This window comes from Nerophis lumbriciformis, linkage group LG33 (assembly GCF_033978685.3).
Source record: "Nerophis lumbriciformis linkage group LG33, RoL_Nlum_v2.1, whole genome shotgun sequence".
Taxonomy (NCBI): Eukaryota; Metazoa; Chordata; class Actinopteri; order Syngnathiformes; family Syngnathidae; genus Nerophis; species Nerophis lumbriciformis.
This window is the reverse complement of record NC_084580.2, coordinates 17,542,206-17,564,435: the sequence shown is the minus strand read 5'-3', so window position 1 is coordinate 17,564,435 and position 22,230 is coordinate 17,542,206. Positions and strand designations below refer to the sequence as shown.

At 37.4% G+C, this 22,230-nt stretch overlaps 1 protein-coding gene across 4 annotated transcripts in view; it reads right to left on the bottom strand.

The window, feature by feature from the left end:
• Positions 1–348: 348 nt before the first annotated feature.
• Positions 349–22,230, bottom strand: part of ntrk2a (neurotrophic tyrosine kinase, receptor, type 2a) — a 261,742-nt gene continuing 239,860 nt past the window's right edge. For all 4 annotated transcript variants that reach the window (XM_061928983.1, XM_061928984.1, XM_061928985.1 and 1 more), the window contains 2 exons: positions 19,793–19,951; positions 349–2,008 (listed from right to left, as the gene is read on the bottom strand). In XM_061928983.1, coding sequence (XP_061784967.1) covers positions 1,823–2,008; positions 19,793–19,951 — 345 coding nt within the window. In that variant the 3' untranslated portion in view covers positions 349–1,822. The remainder of the gene's footprint in view (positions 2,009–19,792; positions 19,952–22,230) is intronic.

Below are 22,230 nucleotides of genomic sequence, written 5' to 3'. Positions count from 1 at the left end.
TATATATATATATATATATATATATATATATATATATATATATATATATATATATATATATATATATATATATAAATGTATATATATATATATATATATATATATATATATATATATATATATATATATATATATATATATATATATATATAGAAATAAGAGAAATACTTGAATTTACACACATAACACTCATCTACTCATTGTTGAGTTAAGGGTTGAATTGTCCATCCTTGTTCTATTCTCTTTCACTATTTTTTTAACCATGCTGAACACCCTCTCTGATGATGCATTCTGCTTCGTCTCCTTGTTGTGTCAACAGTTGTACACTGCACTCTCTAAAAGCCCTAGGTGTTATTGTCACATATGCATGTACAGTAGATGGCAGTATTATCCTGTTTAAGAGTGTCACAACATTGCCGTTTACGGCAGACAAACTGCTTTACGGTAGAGGAAAACGTGACTGCTGTTGTGTGTCGTTGCCGCGCTGGGAGGACGTTAATGAAACTGCCTATCAATAAACCCACATAAGAAACCAAGAACTCGCCCTCGATCATTCTACAGTTATAACGTGATTGGGCAGGCACGCTGTTTATATTGTGGGAAAGCGGACGTGAAAACAGGCTGTCGACACGTCACTCAGGTCCACCTGAATTTCGGGAGAAAATTTGTCCCGGGAGGTTTTCGGGAGAGGCGCTGAATTTCGGGAGTCTCCCGGAAAATCCGGGAGGGTTGGCAAGTATGCGTTCGGGACACACCTGCTCTAATCAAGAGACCAGTATTTAAGCCTGTCTTTGCCTGTCAGTCGGCCTGGCGTCATCGCTCGTGTCATGCGATTGTTTGCTTCATGCCTTGCCAAGTAAGTTTTGTTTGTTCATGCCATAGTTAGCAAGTTTTTTGCCCTGTCCATAGTTTATGCGAAGTGTTAGCTTTTGTTTCCTGCGCTAAGTTGTGCCTTTTGAGAGTCAAGATTAAATCATGTTCCTACATTTCACGCCTTGTCCGGAAAAGTCCGTTTACATCCCGGGAGAACAAACTTTGCAGTAAGTTGCGAAAACCCCCCCTGTTATGATAACATACGTCTAAACACTGACCGATCCTAACTCCGTTTTTTGGTTTGATAATCAAAAAACGGGAAAAGTGGATTTTTATGGTAAACTATTTTCCTATTCCAATTGAAAAACGAACGGTTGCCACGTACACGGACCGACCTTTCTGTCCGTCCTGGCCTCTCAGCTTCCCTTCACGTTTGACGGTTAACGAGATTACCCTCGGAATACACGTTTGTGGGACCAGAATCGTGAATAAATAGTAAGAAATCAATTGTAGTCCCGAATCATCAAGGAAAATCCCTCGTTTCTTTCAGCGTGGAAATGTGAGACGCTTGTAAGTGGGGAGTTAAGTTAATTCATGGTGTCATTAGGGGCTTGACACCACACCCAGACAAATTCTGGCAGAAACCCCCCCCCAACCCCTCCGCCCGTCCCACAGTTTCATATTTACAAGGGAGAAGCTTGTCGCTCCAAGGAGCACTCTCGTGTCGCCAATTCTGGTCGCTGAAATGACTCACTTTTTTGGGGGGCGGGGGGGTTCCGTGAAGGAGTGTTGAGTCACGGAACATGAAGTTCTGTCGTGAAGTCCGGCATGGCTTGGTTGAAAGGAGCTTTTTCCCTCATAAGTCTCTTCGGGAAGAATATGAGGAGGTGAAATGGAAGGGAGATTGCCTTTAAAAGTTTCTTGTACAGCGACACCTTACACACACACACACACATACATACACACACACATACACACACACACACACACACACACACGCCATCTGTGTTCATCCCAGTATATCCAGGTAGACGGGCGAGGCTTTAGCCAGGTTGAGGAGCAGACTGTGGATTTCCTTGATGTTGAGTCTCATGTGGGGCTCCCTCTGCCAGCAGCCCAGCATCAGGTCGTACACCTCCTTGGGGCAGGTCCTGGGGCGCTGCAGCACCCTGCCCTGGGTGATGCACTCTATCACCTGCGGAGCGGGAAGAGCAAAACATGTGACGTCAATGGGCCCGCTCCCTCTGCGATGATGACAACCATAGTCAGACGTACTGTGCTTCAACATACGGGTGTGTGTATAAGGACCCCAAAATGGCATCTATTAGGAGACATATTATCTGGCGTTTTGGTTCGCCCTATTACGCAAAACCAACCATTTTTATAGTCTTTGATTTGACTCGGCCGGGGTTTGAACTCACGACCTACCGATCTCAGGGCAGACACTCTAACCACAAGGCCACTGAATAGAGTAAAACTCTGATGTTTCATTGAGAATATAGAACATTTACACACGATGCTGTCAAAATGTTTAAGTACGACTTTGGTAAACTACGACGCCGCACCGCTTGATGGAACGTATTACGGCTACCATAGTCAGATGTACTGTGCTTCAACTTATTATGGCGTATGTATAAGGACCTCAAAATGGCATCTATTAGGAGACGTATTATCTGGCGTTTTGTACGCAAAACCAACCATTTTTATAGTCTTTGGTATGACTCGGCCGGGGTTTGAACTCACGACCTACCAATCTCAGGGCGGACACTCTAACCACGAGGCCACTGAGTAGAGTAAAACTCTGATGTTTCATTGCGAATATAGAACATTTACACACGACGCTGTCAAAATGTTTAAGTATGACTTTGGTAAACTACGACGCCGCTCTGCTTGATGGAACGTATTACGGCTACCATAGTCAGATGTACTGTGCTTCAACTTATTATGGTGTGTGTATAAGGACCCCAAAATGGCATCTATTAGGAGACGTATTATTTGGCGTTTTGGTTCACCCTATTACGCAAAACCAACCATTTTTATAGTCTTTGGTATGACTCGGCCGGGGTTTGAACTCACGACCTACCGATCTCAGGGCGGACACTCTAACCACAAGGCCACTGAGTAGAGTAAAACTCTGACGTTTCATTGAGAATATAGAACATTTACACACGGAGCTGTCAAAATGTTTAAGTACGACTTTGGTAAACTACGACGCCGCACCGCTTGATGGAACGTATTACGGCTACCATAGTCAGACGAACTGTGCTTCAACTTATTATGGTGTGTGTATGAGGACCCCAAAATGGCATCTATTAGGAGACGTATTATCTGGCGTTTTGTACGCAAAACCAACCATTTTTATAGTCTTTGGTATGACTCGGCCGGGGTTTGAACTAACGACCTACCGATCTCAGGGCAGACACTCTAACCACAAGGCCACTGAGTAGAGTAAAACTCTGACGTTTCATTGAGAATATAGAACATTTACACACGGAGCTGTCAAAATGTTTAAGTACGACTTTGGTAAACTACGACGCCGCACCGCTTGATGGAACGTATTACGGCTACCATAGTCAGACGAACTGTGCTTCAACTTATTATGGTGTGTGTATGAGGACCCCAAAATGGCATCTATTAGGAGACGTATTATCTGGCGTTTTGTACGCAAAACCAACCATTTTTATAGTCTTTGGTATGACTCGGCCGGGGTTTGAACTCACGACCTACCGATCTCAGGGCAGACACTCTAACCACAAGGCCACTGAATAGAGTAAAACTCTGATGTTTCATTGAGAATATAGAACATTTACACACGAAGCTGTCAAAATGTTTAAGTACGACTTTGGTAAACTACGACGCCGCACCGCTTGATGGAACGTATTACGGCTACCATAGTCAGACGTACTGTGCTTCAACTTATTAGGGTGTGTGTATAAGGACCCCAAAATGGCACCTAGTAGGAGACGTATTATCTGGCGTTTTGTTTCCCCTTATTACGCAAAACCAACTTTTCTTACCTATTAGTACGTGCTGATGTTAAAGTAAAGTTAAGTACCAATGATTGTCACACACACACTAGATGTGGTGAAATGTGTCCTCTGCATTTGACCCATCCCCTTGTTCAACCCCTGGGAGGTGAGGGAGCAGTGGGCAGCAGCGGTGGCCGCGCCAGGGAATCATTTTTTGGTGATTTAACCCCCAATTCCAACCCTTGATGCTGAGTGCCAAGCAGGGAGGTAATGGGTCCCATTTTTATAGTCTTTGGTATGACTCGGCCGGGGTTTGAACTCACGACCTACCAATCTCAGGGCGGACACTCTAACTACAAGGCCACTGAGTAGAGTAAATCTCTGATGTTTCATTGAGAATATAGAACATTTACACACGAAGCTGTCAAAATGTTTAAGTACGACTTTGGTAAACTACGACGCCGCACCGCTTGATGGAACGTATTACGGCTACCATAGTCAGACGTACTGTGCTTCAACATACGGGTGTGTGGATAAGGACCCCAAAATGGCACCTATTAGGACACGTATTATCTGGCGTTTTGTTTCACCCTATTATGCAAAACCAACTTTTCTTACCTATTAGTACCTGCTGATGTGTATTTGGGATCTGCATAAATCGGGGAGAATGTAATTTTTTTCTATCCTTTTGTTGTGGGGCATTCATCCCCCCGCTGTTGCCATTTCTACTACAAAGTAGCGTAAAGTTCTAATCTAGTTCTGTCAGTGGTGTAATAATTGTGACCAGTAGATGGTAGCCACCCATAAGAAGTACATGTGGACTGCAAGTTGATACATGTTCAATAAATGATGCTTGTAAGTACCCGTAATCAAGCAACACTAAATCTCTGATGTTTCATTGAGAATATTGAACATTTACACACGACGCTGTCAAAATGTTTAAGTACGACTTTGGTAAACTACGACGCCACACCACTTGATGGAACGTACTACGGCTACCATAGTCAGACGTACTGTGCTTCAACATACGGGTGTGTGGATAAGGACCCCAAAATGGCACCTATTAGGACACGTATTATCTGGCGTTTTGTTTCACCCTATTATGCAAAACCAACTTTTCTTACCTATTAGTACCTGCTGATGTGTATTTGGGATCTGCATAAATCGGGGAGAATGTAATTTTTCTCTATCCTTTTGTTGTGGGGCATTCATCCCCCCGCTGTTGCCATTTCTACTACAAAGTAGCGTAAAGTTCTAATCTAGTTCTGTCAGTGGTGTAATAATTGTGACCAGTAGATGGTAGCCACCCATAAGAAGTACATGTGGACTGCAAGTTGATGCATGTTCAATAAATGATGCTTGTAAGTACCCGTAATCAAGCAACACTAAATCTCTGATGTTTCATTGAGAATATCGAACATTTACACACGACGCTGTCAAAATGTTTAAGTACGACTTTGGTAAACTACGACGCCGCACCGCTTGATGGAACGTATTACGGCTACCATAGTCAGATGTACTGTGCTTCAACTTATTATGGTGTGTGTATAAGGACCCCAAAATGGCACCTATTAGGAGACGTATTATCTGGCGTTTTATTTCGCCCTATTATGCAAAACCAACTTTTCTTACCTATTAGTACCTGCTGATGTGTATTTGGGATCTGCATAAATCGGGGAAAATTTAATTTTTCTCTATACTCTTGTTGTGGGGCATTCATCCCCCCGCTGATGCCATTTCTACTACAAAGTAGCGTAAAGTTCTAATCTAGTTCTGTCAGTAGACTCGCTATGAAAGCGCTAAAAACTATGTATTATGTATTAACTGTGACCAGTAGATGGTGGCCACCCATAAGAAGTATATGTGGACTGCAAGTTGATGCCTGTTCAATAAATGATGCTAGTAAGTACCCGTAATCAAGCAACACTAAATTTCTGATGTTTCATTGAGAAAATCGAACATTTACACACGACGCTGTCAAAATGTTTAAGTACGACTTTGGTAAACTACGACGCCACACCACTTGATGGAACGTATTACGGCTACCATAGTCAGACGTACTGTGCTTCAACTTATTATGGTGTGTGTATAAGGACCCCAAAATGGCACCTATTAGGAGACGTATTATCTGGCGTTTTATTTCGCCCTATTATGCAAAACCAACTTTTCTTACCTATTAGTACCTGCTGATGTGTATTTGGGATCTGCATAGTCAGACGTACTGTGCTTCAACATACGGGTGTGTGTATAAGGACCCCAAAATGGCACCTAATAAGTGTAACCAGTAGATGGTAGAAAAAAGAAGAAAAAAACGCCACGGCGCATGAATTATTCACCCGCCTGATGAAGTCGGACGCAATCGGAAGTGACAGGCGCACAGATCCGACATGGCTGGCAGAGGTGGGAATGTTCAAAGACGTTTTGAAAGCTACGCTACGTCATTTGGTACACCGCTAAAATCGAGGTCCAACGCAAGAGTTGTGTCTTAAAGTCTGCCTAAAATCACATAATATATACAATACAGGCCAAAAGTTTGGACACACCTTCTCATTTGATGCAATTTCTTTATTTTCTTGGAGATTGTCACTGAAGGCATCCAAACTATGAATGCTGGACGAAAGAGTATATCTCAATATATTTTTACTTAAACTCGATGTTTGATATATATCTCGATATATTTTCCGGTGAAAATATACATGTGAAGATATTCATTTTTGAGCGAAATTGAAGTGAATGACAACTGTACTGTAAACAGTCAGTGGCATATCCGATATTCCGATATTGTCCAACTCTTAATTACCGATTCCGATATCAACCGATACCGATGTATACAGTCGTGGAATTAACACATTATTATGCCTAATTTTGTTGTGATGCCCCGCTGGATGCATTAAACAATGTAACAAGATTGTATATGTATATTGTAGCGTCCCGGAAGAGTTAGTGCTGCAAGGGGTTCTGGGTATTTGTTCTGTTGTGTTTATGTTGTGTTACGGTGCGGATGTTCTCCCGAAATGTGTTTGTCATTCTTGCTTGGTGTGGGTTCACAGTGTGGCGCATATTTGTAACAGTGTTAAAGTTGTTTATACGGTCACCCTCAGTGTGACCTGTATGGCTGTTGACCAAGTATGCTTGCATTCACTTGTGTGTGTGAAAAGCCGTAGATATTATGTGACTGGGCCGGCACGCAAAGGCAGTGCCTTTAAGGTTTATTGGCGCTCTGTACTTCTCCCTACGTCCGTGTACACAGCGGCGTTTTAAAAAGTCATACATTTTACTTTTTGAAACCGATACCGATAATTTTTAAACCGATACCGATAATTTCCGATATTACATTTTAAAGCATTTATCGGACTGCCGACATTATCGGACATCACTAGTATTAACAGCACAGAAAAGAAACTGTTTAAGTAGCACAGAATTACATAACATAAATAAAAAATGCTATCACTTTTACTATCGTATTTGTACATATCGTATTTTTGTTGTTGTTGTGGTTGTCTTATTCCCCTCTTGTGTCCCCACAATTCCTTTTTCCTCTTTCTATCCCCTGCTGCTCTGGTCCGGCTGCACCGAACATTAAAGTAAATAAATTTAATAAAGTCAAATACACTTTACATTTATTTTTACTTTACTTTACTTTGTAAAAAAAAAAGAAATATTTTTTTTTTCTTCTTTTTTTTTAATAGATTAAGAATCGTTACAAATAAGAATCAGGATTCATTCGAAAATAGATTTTTTGGAAACCCCTAATAAGTACTGGGCTCCATATACCCGTATTTTCCGCACTATAAGGCGAACCGGACTATAAGGCGCACCTTCAATGAATGGCCTATTTTAAAACTTTATTCATATATAAGGCGCACCGCATTATAAGGCGCATATATATAATAGACACTACAGTAGAGGCTAAGGTTACGTTATGCATCCCGTAGTTGCGAGACCTGTTGTGGCTCAATATTGGTCCATATATAAGGCGCACCGGATTATAAGGCGCATAGAATAGACGCTACAGTAGAGGCTGGGGTTACGTTATGCATCCCGTAGTTGCGAGACCTGTTGTGGCTCAATACTGGTCCATATATAAGGCGCACCGGAATATAAGGCGCACTGTCAACTTTTGAGAAAATTTGAGGTTTTTAGGTGCGCCTTATAGTGCGGAAAATGCGGTAAATATAACAACACATTAGGGCTGTCCCGATACCAATATTTTGGTACCGTTACCAAAATGTATTTTGATACTTTTAGATACTTTTCTAAATAAAGGGGACCACAAAAAATGGCATTATTGGCTTTATTTTAACAAAAAATCATACGGTACATTAAACCTATGTTTCTTATTGCAATTTTGTCCTTAAATAAAATAGTGAACATAAGAGACAACTTGTCTTTAATTAGTAAGTAAGTAAACAAAGGCTCCTAATTTAGCCGTTGACATATGCAGTAACATATTGTGTCATTTTCCATTATATTATTCCGTCAACATTATTAAGGACAAGTGGTAGAAAATGAATTATTAATCCAATTGTTCATTTACTGTTAATATCTGCTTACTTTTTCTTTTAACATGTTCTATCTACACTTTTGTTAAAATGTAATGAAAACTTATTTTTCTGTTGTTTGGATGCTTTACATTAGTTTTGGATGATACCACAAATTTGGGTATCAATCCGATACCAAGTAGTTACAGGAACATACATTGGTCATATTCAAAGTCCTCATGTTTCCAGGGACGTATTTCCTGACTTTATAAACGTAATATGAATTTTAAAAATATCGACGTAATCATAGTAGCATCGAGTAGTTACGGTCCCGTACTTGGTATCATTACAGTGGATGTCGGGTGTCGATCCACCAATGGCGTTTGTTTACATTTTGACGCCGGTGAGATTTTTCTGTTGTTTGGATACTTTACATTAGTTTTGGATGATACCACACATTTGGGTATCAATCCGATACCAAGTAGTTACAGGATCATACATTGGTCATATTCAAAGTCCTCATGTGTCCAGGGACGTATTTCCTGACTTTATAAACATAATATGAATTTAAAAAATATCGACGTAATCATAGTAGCATCGAGTAGTTACGGTCCCGTACTTGGTATCATTACAGTGGATGTCGGGTGTCGATCCACCAATGGCGTTTGTTTACATTTTGACGCCGGTGAGATTTTTCTGTTGTTTGGATACTTTACATTAGTTTTGGATGATACCACACATTTGGGTATCAATCCGATACCAAGTAGTTACAGGATCATACATTGGTCATATTCAAAGTCCTCATGTGTCCAGGGACGTATTTCCTGACTTTATAAACATAATATGAATTTAAAAAATATCGACGTAATCATAGTAGCATCGAGTAGATACGGTCCCGTACTTGGTATCATTACAGTGGATGTCGGGTGTCGATCCACCAATGGCGTTTGTTTACATTTTGACGCCGGTGAGATTTTTCTGTTGTTTTGATACTTTACATTAGTTTTGGATGATACCACACATTTGGGTATCAATCCGATACCAAGTCGTTACAGGATCATACATTGGTCATATTCAAAGTCCTCATGTGTCCAGGGACGTATTTCCTGACTTTATAAACGTAATATGAATTTAAAAAATATCGACGTTATCATAGTAGCATCGAGTAGATACGGTCCCGTACTTGGTATCATTACAGTGGATGTCGGGTGTCGATCCACCAATGGTGTTTGTTTACATTTTAACGCCGGTGAGATTTTTCTGTTGTTTGGATGCTTTACATTAGTTTTGGATGATACCACATGATACCCCGGGGGGGACCGGTACTTTTTAGAGGCGGTATAGTACCGAATATGATTTATTACTACCGCGGTACTATACTAGTACCGATATATCGTACAACCCTACAACACACGTATTATTTAATTTATTATAGTACAAACATTCAACTATATGAAATTATATAACTGAAATAACAAAAAAAAATTACAATTGTTAATAAATAATACATATACAGTAAAAACTGTCAATCAAAAAAAATAATTTTCAAAGTGCGATGTAATGCATGCAAAAATAAATAAATTACATATGCAAACTCAAGGATCCATATTGAATTTTCCCTAAAATGTAAAATTATATTGTATATACACTGTAAAAAGTTATTATACAATAATAAAACAATCTTATGAACATCTATGTCGCATTTCCCAGTGTTAGAATATTGTTAGGCTACATTTGAACAAAAACTTTAGAATACAGAATTAATTCAAGATAACTTTCTTTGCCAAAGTGCAAGAGGCAAAAAAAAAGGTCTACTGTCATTGTGTCACAAAGATTATTTATTCTTTTAATTTCCCCCAGTTTCATCGCTGGATCTCTCTCATTAAAGCGCTGACAAATGTCATCGGTTTATCACTCGGCTTTTGTTTCCCTGGCCTCGGTGCAGATAAGCGATGCATATCTGAACACAATCTCAACATCCTGTGCAGATGCTTCTCAGGTCAGAAGGCGAGCAGTTAGAAGAGATTGGATAGATTTAAACGTGACCAGCGAGGCTAAAGGTTACATTTGGATGTAACCGGAGTGAGTCCAAAAAAAAAAAAAACAGCTGAGAGGGTCAGAAAAGTTGAAGAGCTCAATATGACATTTTTTTTTCTCGGAAAATGGGTCAAAGCTCAAGAAAACGGGAGATTTGTCAGTCCCATGAAATATTCAAAAGACAATCCATTTCTTATTTTATTTATTTACCATCTCGTTGAAACGGGAAATCTTTCTCTTCATCTTGTCGGGATATAATATTGGAATTAATTTAATAAATACCTCATACTTGCCAACCTTGAGACCTCCGATTTCGGGAGGTGGGGGGGCGTGGTCGGGGGTGGGTCGGGCGTGGTTGGGGGCGTGGTTAAGAGGGGAGGAGTATATTGACAGATAGAATTCGCCAAGTCAAGTATTTCATACTTTTTCATATATATATATATATATATATATATATATATATATATATATATATATATATATATATATATATATATATATATATATATATATACATCCTGAAAATATGCAAACAAAACTGTGTTTGGATAATTGATACTTCAAACTTGCATAAATAAATATTAAGGAATATAACATAACTTGGCTTCTGAGAGCTTCAAAATGTAATGAATAAAATGCTAAAGTTGTTGATAAATAAGCAATTATTTTAATAATTAAATATGGTCATTTTAAATGAATTATTATGATAATTTAAAATTAATTATTTCAAATATGTTTATTTTAATGTATAATTCTATGGCTGGATGTAATAAGGAGTCAGAAAAAATAAAAAATAAAAATACAATTAATTTTGATGTTTTTAGCAAAATATAGTAAAAATGTATTTAGTTTTTTTTTTTTCAAATTAATAAATATATTCATTTTTAGGTAAGATAAACATAATAATACAATTAATCTCTAGTCTGGATGATTTAGTTCTTGTCACCCTGTTGTCCTCCCATCTTGAAAAAAGGCTATCCTCACTCAGGTCCGCATGGAGCTGGAGGGGGCGTGGCCTCCAGCTCCGGCTGAAAATCGGGAGATTTTCGGGATAATATTTGTCCCGGGAGGTTTTCGGGAGAGGCGCTGAATTTCGGGAGTCTCCCGGAAAATTCGGGAGGGTTGGCAAGTATGAAATACCTTGACTTATATATGTAACCTATCATTCCAGACTGGCTGCTTTCCAAGTCAAATGAAAATGGCTAAGGTAACTCCACTCTTCCAAAGTGACAGCAAACAGGCTTTCACCAATTACAGACCAATCTCTCTTTTGCCTCAGTTCTCAAAAATCTTAGAGAAACTATTTAACTCTCGACTTGAATCTTTCCTTGAGAAGCATCATATAATCAATGACGGTCAGTATGGCTTTAGGTCCAAACGAACAACCTCAACGGCGATAACTGAAGCTATTGAGGAAAATACTAATGCACTGAAGCATAAAAGATATGCAGTTGGTATTTATATTGATCTAAAGCAGGGGTCGGCAACCCACGGCTCTAGAGCCGCATACGGCTCTTTAGCGCCGCCCTAGTGGCTCTCTGGAGCTTTTTTGAAAATGTATGAAAAATGGAAAAAGATGAGGGGAAAAATATATATTTTTTGTTTTAATATGGTTTCTGTAGGAGGACAAACATGACACAAACCTCCCTAATTGTTATAAATCACACTGTTTATATTAAACATGCTTCACTGATTCGAGTATTTGGTGAGCGCCGTTTTGTCCTACTAATTGTGGCGGTCCTTGAACTCACCGTAGTTTGTTTACATGTATAACCTTCTCCGACTTTCTAGGACGTGTTTTATGCCACATCTTTTTCTGTCTCATTTTGTCCACCAAGCTTTTAACGTTGTGCATGAACCCACAAAGGTGAGTTTTGTTGATGTTATTGACTTGTGTGGAGTGCTAATCAGGCATATTTGGTCACTGCATGACTGCAAGCTAATCGATGCTAACATGCTATATAGGCTAGCTATATGTACATATTGCATCATTATGCCTCATTTGTAGGTATATTCGAGCTCATTTAGTTTCCTTTAAGTCATCTTAATTCAATTTATATCTCATGACACACTATCTGTATGTAATATGGCTTTTAATTTTTTGCGGCTCCAGACACATGTGTTTTTGTATTTTTGGTCAAATAGGGCTCTTTCAACATTTTGGGTTGCCGACCCCTGATCTAAAGAAAGCCTTTGATACCATTAATCATTCAATTCTACTACATAAAATGGGAAGATATGGAATTAGGGGGCTGGCTGGTGACTGGTTAAAAAGTTATTTAACAGGGAGGGTACAGTTTGTTAAAATGGGTCAATTTTTATCTAATACTCTTGGCATTGCTTGTGGTGTCCCCCAAGGGTCCGTGTTGGGGCCAAAACTGTTTAAAGGGGAACATTATCAACAGACCTATGTAAGCGTCAATATATACCTTGATGTTGCAGAAAAAAGACCATATATTTTTTTAACCGATTTCCGAACTCTAAATGGGTGAATTTTGGCGAATTAAACGCCTTTCTATTACACTATTTCTATCACAACGTGACGTCACATCGGGAATCAATCCGCCATTTTCTCAAACACCGAGTCAAATCAGCTCTTTTATTTTCCGTTTTTTCGACTGTTTTCCGTACCTTGGAGACATCATGCCTCGTCGGTGTGTTGTCGGAGGGTGTAACAACACGAACAGGGACGGATTCAAGTTGCACCAGTGGCCCAAAGATGCCAAAGTGGCAAGAAATTGGACATTTGTTCCTCACACTTTACCGACGAAAGCTATGCTACGACAGAGATGGCATGAATGTGTGGATATCCTGCGACACTCAAAGCAGATGAATTTCCAACGATAAAGTCAAAGAAATCTGCCGCCAGACCCCCATTGAATCTGCCGGAGTGTGTGAGCAATTCGGGGACAAAGGACCTCGGTAGCACGGCAAGCAATGGCGGCAGTTTGTTCCCGCAGACGAGCGAGCTAAACCCCCTGGATGTCTTGGCTCACACCGTCCCTTATGCCACCGAAGATGATCAAGAGAAGAATATCGACCCTAGCTTCCCTGGCCTGCTGACAAAAACTGGACAGATCAGCTTTCAGGAAAAGAGAGCGGATGAGGGTATGTCTACAGAATATATTAATTGATGAAAATTGGGCTGTCTGCACTCTCAAAGTGCATGTTGCCAAATGTATTTCATATGCTGTAAACCTAGTTCATAGTTGTTAGTTTCCTTTAATGCCAAACAAACACATACCAATCGTTGGTTAGAAGGCGATCGCCGAATTCGTCCTCGCTTTCTCCCGTGTCGCTGGCTGTTGTGTCGTTTTCGTCGGTTTCGCTTGCATACGGTTCAAACCGATATGGCTCAATAGCTTCAGTTTCTTCTTCAATTTCGTTTTCGCTACCTGCCTCCACACTACAACCATCCGTTTCAATACATGCGTAATCTGTTGAATCGCTTAAGCCGCTGAAATCCGAGTCTGAATCCAAGCTAATGTCGCTATAGCTTGCTGTTCTATGCGCCATGTTTGTTTGTGTTGGCATCACTATGTGACGTCACAGGAAAATGGACGGGTGTATATAACGATGGTTAAAATCAGGCACTTTGAAGCTTTTTTTTAGGGATATTGCGTGATGGGTAAAATTTTGAAAAAAACTTCGAAAAATAAAATAAGCCACTGGGAACTGATTTTTAATGGTTTTAACCCTTCTGAAATTGTAATAATGTTCCCCTTTAAAATGGGTCAATTTTTATCTGATACTCTTGGCATTGCTTGTGGTGTCCCCCAAGGGTCCGTGTTGGGGCCAAAACTGTTTAATGTATATATTAATTATATTTTTAATACATCCAAAGTACGGAAATGTATACTATTTGCAGACGACACAAATATATTCTACAGTAGTGATGACTATAATGAGCTCATAAATACAGTAAACACAGAACTAAACATAGTAAAAAAAATGGATGGACACAAATAAATTATCTTTGAATATAAATAAAACTAAGATAGTGATGTTTGGAAATCGCAACATAACGTCTGAACAGAAAATAAGTATTGATGGTACCCAAATTGAAATCGTAAATGAGAATACAATTTTGGGAGTAATAATTGATAGTAAACTATCATGGAAACCTCATGTCAGATCAAAAAGCCTCTCAATTATAAACAAAGCAAAACTATACCTCAATGAAAATGCACTCCGTACTCTATACTGCACCTTGGTACTGCCATACCTTACATACTGTGTTGAAGTATGGGGGAATACTTACCACAACACAATTCATCCTCTGATCATATTACAGAAAAGAGCAGTGTGGATCATTCACAACGTTGGTTATATAGAACATACTCATAATCTATTTATGCAATCAAAGTTGCTCAAATTTGATGACCTTGTTAAATATAATGCATTAATAATCTTATATAAAGCATTTAACAAATTATTGCCGCCTAATCTACGTTTTTTTATAAGACGAGTGCAGGCTCATAACTTGAGAGGCTTTGGATATTTCTTATTGCCGAGAGCTCAAACCACTCGTAAACGATTTTGTGTGTCTGTGTCCGGAGTAAAACTATGGAACAAACTGGACTTACAACACAAGCAATGCCAAACTATTAATCGATTTAAACTATTATACAAACATGGGGTCTGGTTCAAATATAGAGATGAGGGTCTTTAAATTGACTTGCTGCTATACTCTGTCTCAAAGTGTTAACATGTGCTCAATGTTTCCTTACCATTATTGCTATGTTGTCTATTACCATTGTTGGTATATTCATTATTCCTACATTGTTGATACAAATTATTGTTACAGTGTAATAATTATTGTTACCTGTGGTAATGCCGCTATGATACAACATGTGTATTATAATCCTTGAACAAAGTAAGAGTGAAACTCATGTGAATAATCACTGAATAGAGAACTGGGGGTGGGATTAAATAAATTATCTTCTTCCCACTCCCTTTCAGGCAAAACTGGACAATCATGCATTACATACTATACATTACCTTTTGCACTATATTCATTTATATTATTATGGGTTGTCAACTTTGTACTTTTTTATGTTATTGCCTGAAATAAATGAAAAAAAAATGAAATGAATGAAACATTTAAACATATCACAAGAATTTAGCAAAAAGCTGTACTAAAGCACTATTGTTATTATGTTACAACTTTGCTATTTTACAGGAACATTAGCAAAAAGAGAGCGTTTGTTTTGTTTGGGGGTGAGGGGGGATTTTCATTATGTGTCTACACTCTAGTATTCATCATAGAACGGTACACAAGTCTGCAGCTAGGTGGCAGCATTGATCAACCTAATCGACAGGCTCCCGATTCTATCTGGTAGAAGTAGTAAGTACACAGGAACAAATGTACAAAGACCGCAGCGGTAAGCAGTTGTAATACACTTTCCCACCACTAGCGGCGGTATACTGCAAATTATTTAACCACGAGCCAAGATTTTAAATTGTATTTTTATAAGTTTCCCTAGTTTTAAGAGCTATTTACTTATCCCAAAACATTGACTTTACTTAACAATCTTAATTTTAGCATGGATAATTATATAGTTTCATTCTAGTTTGACAATGTTAAAATTTAAATTAAAAAAAAAAAAAAAGATAATTATATAGAATATCTCGTTTGAATATTTAACTATTCAAAAAAATATATTTAGTTTTTTCCACACATAGAAAATCTTGTTTAAGGATTGAGCAAAAATGTTTAGGGTGCTTAATTTAAGAATTCCAAGTTGAATAATGCTTGTTTTCAAAATAAAATACTTATTTCTAGCTAATTTCTAGATATCCAAATTTTAATTGAATATGTCTTACCAAGTAAAATGAACTAGCTGCATGGACAGATAATTTCACTAGTTTTTAGCATTTTTTCCTAAGATTCCCAGTCTTTTTATTTTATATTTTGTCAGCTCTTTTTTGCAGTTTACACTGCAAAAACTGAAATGTAAGTAAGATTAAATATCTCAAATAAGGGTGATATTTGCTTAACCATAAATCAGGAAGCATTTAATATAATGCCAATAAAGCTTTCCGTTCTATTCTAACTTAATCCTAAATTATAGAAGACTATATGTAATATGGAAAATTGTAAATTGTTCTGTGAGTGCAACAGTAAAAGCCCAATTTGTTTAATGCATTTTCATTTTTGACCATCTAAAATTGTTATTTAAATTCAATACGAAACATAATTTTAACGTATTGTAAGATTTTCTGTTAAAAAGAAAGCCAATATTGAAATTTTTTGTAACTCCCTTTATTTTGAAAAGTATCGATATACATTTTGGTACCGGTACCAAATTATTGGTATCGGAACAACCCTAGTACAAACTAATAATGTTTTTTACCAAGGAAAATAAAAATAAAATAAAATAAATTAATGTGTGTTCCCCCCATGCATTTTTGCGTATGCTGGAAACTGGAAACATACATGTAAAAATAAGAGGAAATTGTACAAAATCAATAATATTACATTAAATTGGACAATTTTGCAGCAACATTAGCAAAAGTGTGCTTGTACAAACTAACAGTAACTTTTACCTAGACTTATATAAGAAAATTGAACAACAGCACTATTTATTGCGTAAAAACTGAGTTATTTTTTGGACAAAAAGCCCCTAAACACTATTATTATGTTAGGACTGGATTTTTTTCTGTCCAAAAAAAGAAAAATGCATGCATTTTTATTAGCTATCAGTAAAAATAGCAGATCATTGTACAAAATCCCTCATATTATCTATAAACTGCACTATATATTTTTTTTGAAATACTGGCAAAAGTGAGCCTATCAGTAATTTGTTCAGCTGGAAATGGAAGAAAATTGTACAAAATCACTATTATTACATTTAAACTAGACACATTTTACAAACTAATAATACATTTTAAATAGGAATATAAAATAAAATTACAAATTAAATGAGTGTTACCCCCTAAAAAATGTACAAAAAAAACCTACAATAATGTTCGGATTAAACTTTTTAAAAGTAAATACGTGCATTTTTGCAAAAATACATGTAAAAAAAAGCAGGAAATTGTGCAAAATCACTATTATAGTTACACTGTATTATGTTTCAGAAATATTAGCATAAGTGAGACTTTGCAAAAAAGAACTGTACAAAAGTACAAATATTGTGTTCTAAATGAACTATTTTCTTACAAAAATTGTAAATGATTAATTAATTAATTGTAACACACCTATTCAGATCTGCTTTTAACCAGTGATTAGTGTTCTGTGTCTTGCAATGTCCTGTCTTGTAATTGTCCTGTATTATTATGTATTTTACAATGTACTGCTTTTATATTTCCTGTATTTTATATTATTACTTGAAACTGTTTTATATTTAAAAAAAATGGTATCCTGCAAAGCGTCTTTGAGTGCTCTGAAAAGCACTATACCAAATAAAATGTATTATTATTATTATTAATTTTGTAAATTGTAAAAAAAAAGCCATTTGAACTGAACTGTTTTTGAAAAACATTAGCGCTGACGTCATCTATTTAAACATATAACCGAAAGTTGCCCATGAGAGTAAACCACAATCGCTTAGAGAAAACACTGCAAAAGCTTTAATCAGTTCAAACTAGACCGTTGTCCAGTAATATTAGCATAAGTGCACATCTGAGAGCTTTTCAAAAATGTTCCCTCATTAAAACGATAGAAAAAAATGCTATATTTAGTCATATTATTGCATATTATTTTCATAATATTGTTTCAATTTTGTCAATATTCAGTGTTTTACCCTTCGTAGAAAAATGTAAAATTCCATTACGTTTTTTAAGGCGGTCTGTCATAACGTTTTTAGCATTCAATCAGACATTATTGTGAGGTTTTGTATTAGTTTTCATAGAAATAGATATGCCGGCCCCCAGACACATTTTTTTTCTCTAAATGTGGCCCCCGAGTCAAAATAATTGCCCAGGCCTGTTCTAAATGAACAATTTTCTTACACAAATTGTAATATTGTAAATTGTAAAAAAAAAAAAGCAAAAAAAAGCAATATGTTCCATTTGAACTGAACTGTTTTTGAAAAACATTAGCACTGATGTCATCAATTTAAACATATAACCGAAAGTTGCCCATAAGAGTAAACCACAATCGCTTAGAGAAAACACTGCAAAAGCTTTAATCAGTTCAAACTAGACCGTTGTCCAGCAACATTAGCATAAGTGCACATCTGAGAGCTTTTCAAAAATGTTCCCTCATTAAAACGATAGAAAAAAATGCTGTATTTAGTCATATTATTGCATATTATGTTCATAATATTGTTTCAATTTTGTCAATATTCAGTGTTTTACCCTTTGTAGAAAAATTTAAAATTCCATTACGTTTTTTAAGGCGATCTGTCATAACGTTTTTAGCATTCAATCAGACATTATTGTGAGGTTTTGTATTCATTTTCATAGAAATAGATATGCCGGCCCCCAGACACATTTTTTTTCTCTAAATGTGGCCCCCGAGTCAAAATAATTGCCCAGGCCTGTTCTAAATGAACAATTTTCTTACACAAATTGTAATATTGTAAATTCTAAAAAAAAAAAGCAAAAAAAAAAAGCAATATGTTCCATTTGAACTGAACTGTTTTTGAAAAACATTAGCACTGATGTCATCTATTTAAACATATAACCGAAAGTTGCCCATGAGAGTAAACCACAATCGCTTAGAGAAAACACTGCAAAAGCTTTAATCAGTTCAAACTAGACCGTTGTCCAGTAACATTTGCATAAGTGCACATCTGAGAGCTTTTCAAAAATGTTCCCTCATTAAAACGATAGAAAAAAATGCTATATTTAGTCATATTATTGCATATTATTTTCATAATATTGTTTCAATTTTGTCAATATTCAGTGTTTTACCCTTCGTAGAAAAATGTAAAATTCCAATACGTTTTTTAAGGCGGTCTGTCATAACGTTTTTAGCATTCAATCAGACATTATTGTGAGGTTTTGTATTAGTTTTCATAGAAATAGATATGCCGGCCCCCAGACACATTTTTTTTCTCTAAATGTGGCCCCCGAATCAAAATAATTGCCCAGGCCTGTTCTAAATGAACAATTTTCTTACACAAATTGTAATATTGTAAATTCTAAAAAAAAAAAGAAAAAAAAAAAAGCAATATGTTCCATTTGAACTGAACTGTTTTTGAAAAACATTAGCACTGATGTCATCTATTTAAACATATAACCGAAAGTTGCCCATGAGAGTAAACCACAATCGCTTAGAGAAAACACTGCAAAAGCTTTAATCAGTTCAAACTAGACCGTTGTCCAGCAACATTAGCATAAGTGCACATCTGAGAGCTTTTCAAAAATGTTCCCTCATTAAAACGATAGAAAAAAATGCTATATTTAGTCATATTATTGCATATTATTTTCATAATATTGTTTCAATTTTGTGGCCCTCTACGCTGCTTCAGTTATCTTGACATTGCCCACGTAAGAACAACTGGAGGCAGTAAGGCTGAGGGTTAAATGAGTTGAAAATACCTCATTATTGGAGAGCTGGTACCAGGGCTGTTTGCCATAGGTGAAGATTTCCCACAGGACCACTCCCAGACTCCACACGTCACTCTCCGTGGTGAACTTTCTGTACATGATGCTCTCAGGGGGCATCCAGCGGATTGGCAGCATGGTGTGTCCCCCCACCTGAGAGCCAAAAGAAGACAGAAATTAGATAAGGTTGAATTACAAATTATAACAATTAAATGCTAATACTTTCTAAGTGGATCAACATGGGCAAAACTTGGCATCAATAGCGGTCCATTGTGTGGTGCCACACAAGCATCACCCGCGTCCAATATTAGCAGACGTTTATCTATCTTAAAATAATAATCCAATTATGACTTATTGTCACTGGTGACACCCAGCAGCACAGTCTGTTCCCTGAGAGCAGCAATCAGTCGCTAATCACAGACTCAGACTCAGAGGGACTTTTGCTCTTTTCATTAAACCCTAACAAGGAAACGATTCTCTTTATTGTTGCAAAGTTGCATCATACATCCTGCAAAAAACAATTTTCAAAGGATTTATCATCAGTCTTTTTATATGCCACTCGTTTTCCTTTTCAGCACTATTCTGATTGCTGATGTCAAACAATAAACATTTTAAATCAAATTAATCACAGGGTAGATACCAGTAATTCATTTTTTAATAAATATTAACAGTGTTTAATTTCTCATTAGTAAATAGACTCAAGAAAAAAGAGCATATATATATATATATATATATATATATATATATATATATACATATATATATATATATATATATATATTGTGTGTGTTTATACAAACCCCGTTTCCATATGAGTTGGGAAATTGTGTTAGATGTAAATATAAACGGAATACAATGATTTGCAAATCCTTTTCAACCCATATTCAATTGAATGCACTACAAAGACAACATATTTGATGTTCAAACTCATAAACTTTATTTTTTTTTTTGCAAATAATAATTAACTTAGAATTTCATGTGGGAAAGGGCATGTTCACCACTGTGTTACATGGCCTTTCCTTTTAACAACACTCAGTAAACGTTTGGGAACTGAGGAGACACATTTTTTAAGCTTCTCAGGTGGAATTCTTTCCCATTCTTGCTTGATGTACAGCTTAAGTTGTTCAACAGTCCGGCGGTCTCCGTTGTGGTATTTTAGGCTTCATAATGCGCCACACATTTTCAATGGGAAACAGGTCTGGACTACAGGCAGGCCAGTCTGGTACCCGCACTCTTTTACTATGAAGCCACGTTGATGTAACACGCGGCTTGGCATTGTCTTGCTGAAACAAGCAGGGGCGTCCATGGTAACGTTGCTTGGATGGCAACATATGTTGCTCCAAAACCTGTATGTACCTTTCAGCATTAATGGCACCTTCACAGATGTGTAAGTTACCCATGCCTTGGGCACTAATACACCCCCATACCATCACAGATGCTGGCTTTTCAACTTTGCGCCTAGAACAATCGGGATGGTTCTTTTCCTCTTTGGTCCGGAGGACACGACGTCCACAGTTTCCAAAAACAATTTGAAATGTGGACTCGTCAGACCACAGAACACTTTTCCACTTTGTATCAGTCCATCTTAGATGAGCTCAGGCCCAGCGAAGCCGACGGCGTTTCTGGGTGTTGTTGATAAACGGTTTTCGCCTTGCATAGGAGAGTTTTAACTTGCACTTACAGATGTAGCGACCAACCGTAGCTACTGACAGTGGTTTTCTGAAGTGTTCCTGAGCCCATGTGGTGATATCCTTTACACACTGATGTCGCTTTTTGTTGCAGTACCGCCTGAGGGATCGAAGGTCACGGGCTTAGCCGCTTACGTGCAGTGATTTCTCCAGATTCTCTGAACCCTTTGATGATATTACGGACCGTAGATGGTAAAATCCATAAATTCCTTGTCATAGCTCGTTGAGAAATGTTGTTCTTCAACTGTTGGACAATTTGCTCACACTATTGTTCACAATGTGTTGACCCTCGCCCCGTCCTTGTTTGTGAATGACTGAGCATTTCATGGAAGCTGCTTTTATACCCAAACATGGCACCCACCTGTTCCCAATTAGCCCGTTCACCTGTGGGATGTTCCAAATAAGTGTTTGATGAGCATTCCTCAACTTTATCAGCCTTGTTTGCCACTTGTGCCAGCTTTTTCGAAACATGATGCAGGCCTCAAATTCCGAATGAGCTAATAACGTTTCTCAGTTCGAACGCTAAGTATCTTGTCTTTGCAGTATATTAAATTGAATATAGGTTGAAAAGGATTTGCAAATCTGTTTTTTTTAACGATTTACACAACGTGCCAACTTCACTGGTTCTGGGTTGTGTAGATTACCTGTTATTTCCAATGCAGACATACAAAGATCCTGACGCCAAGTCTATAGAAATTTGGCACACTTTTGGGCAGACTGTCATGTTTGTTAAATTAGAGCAAG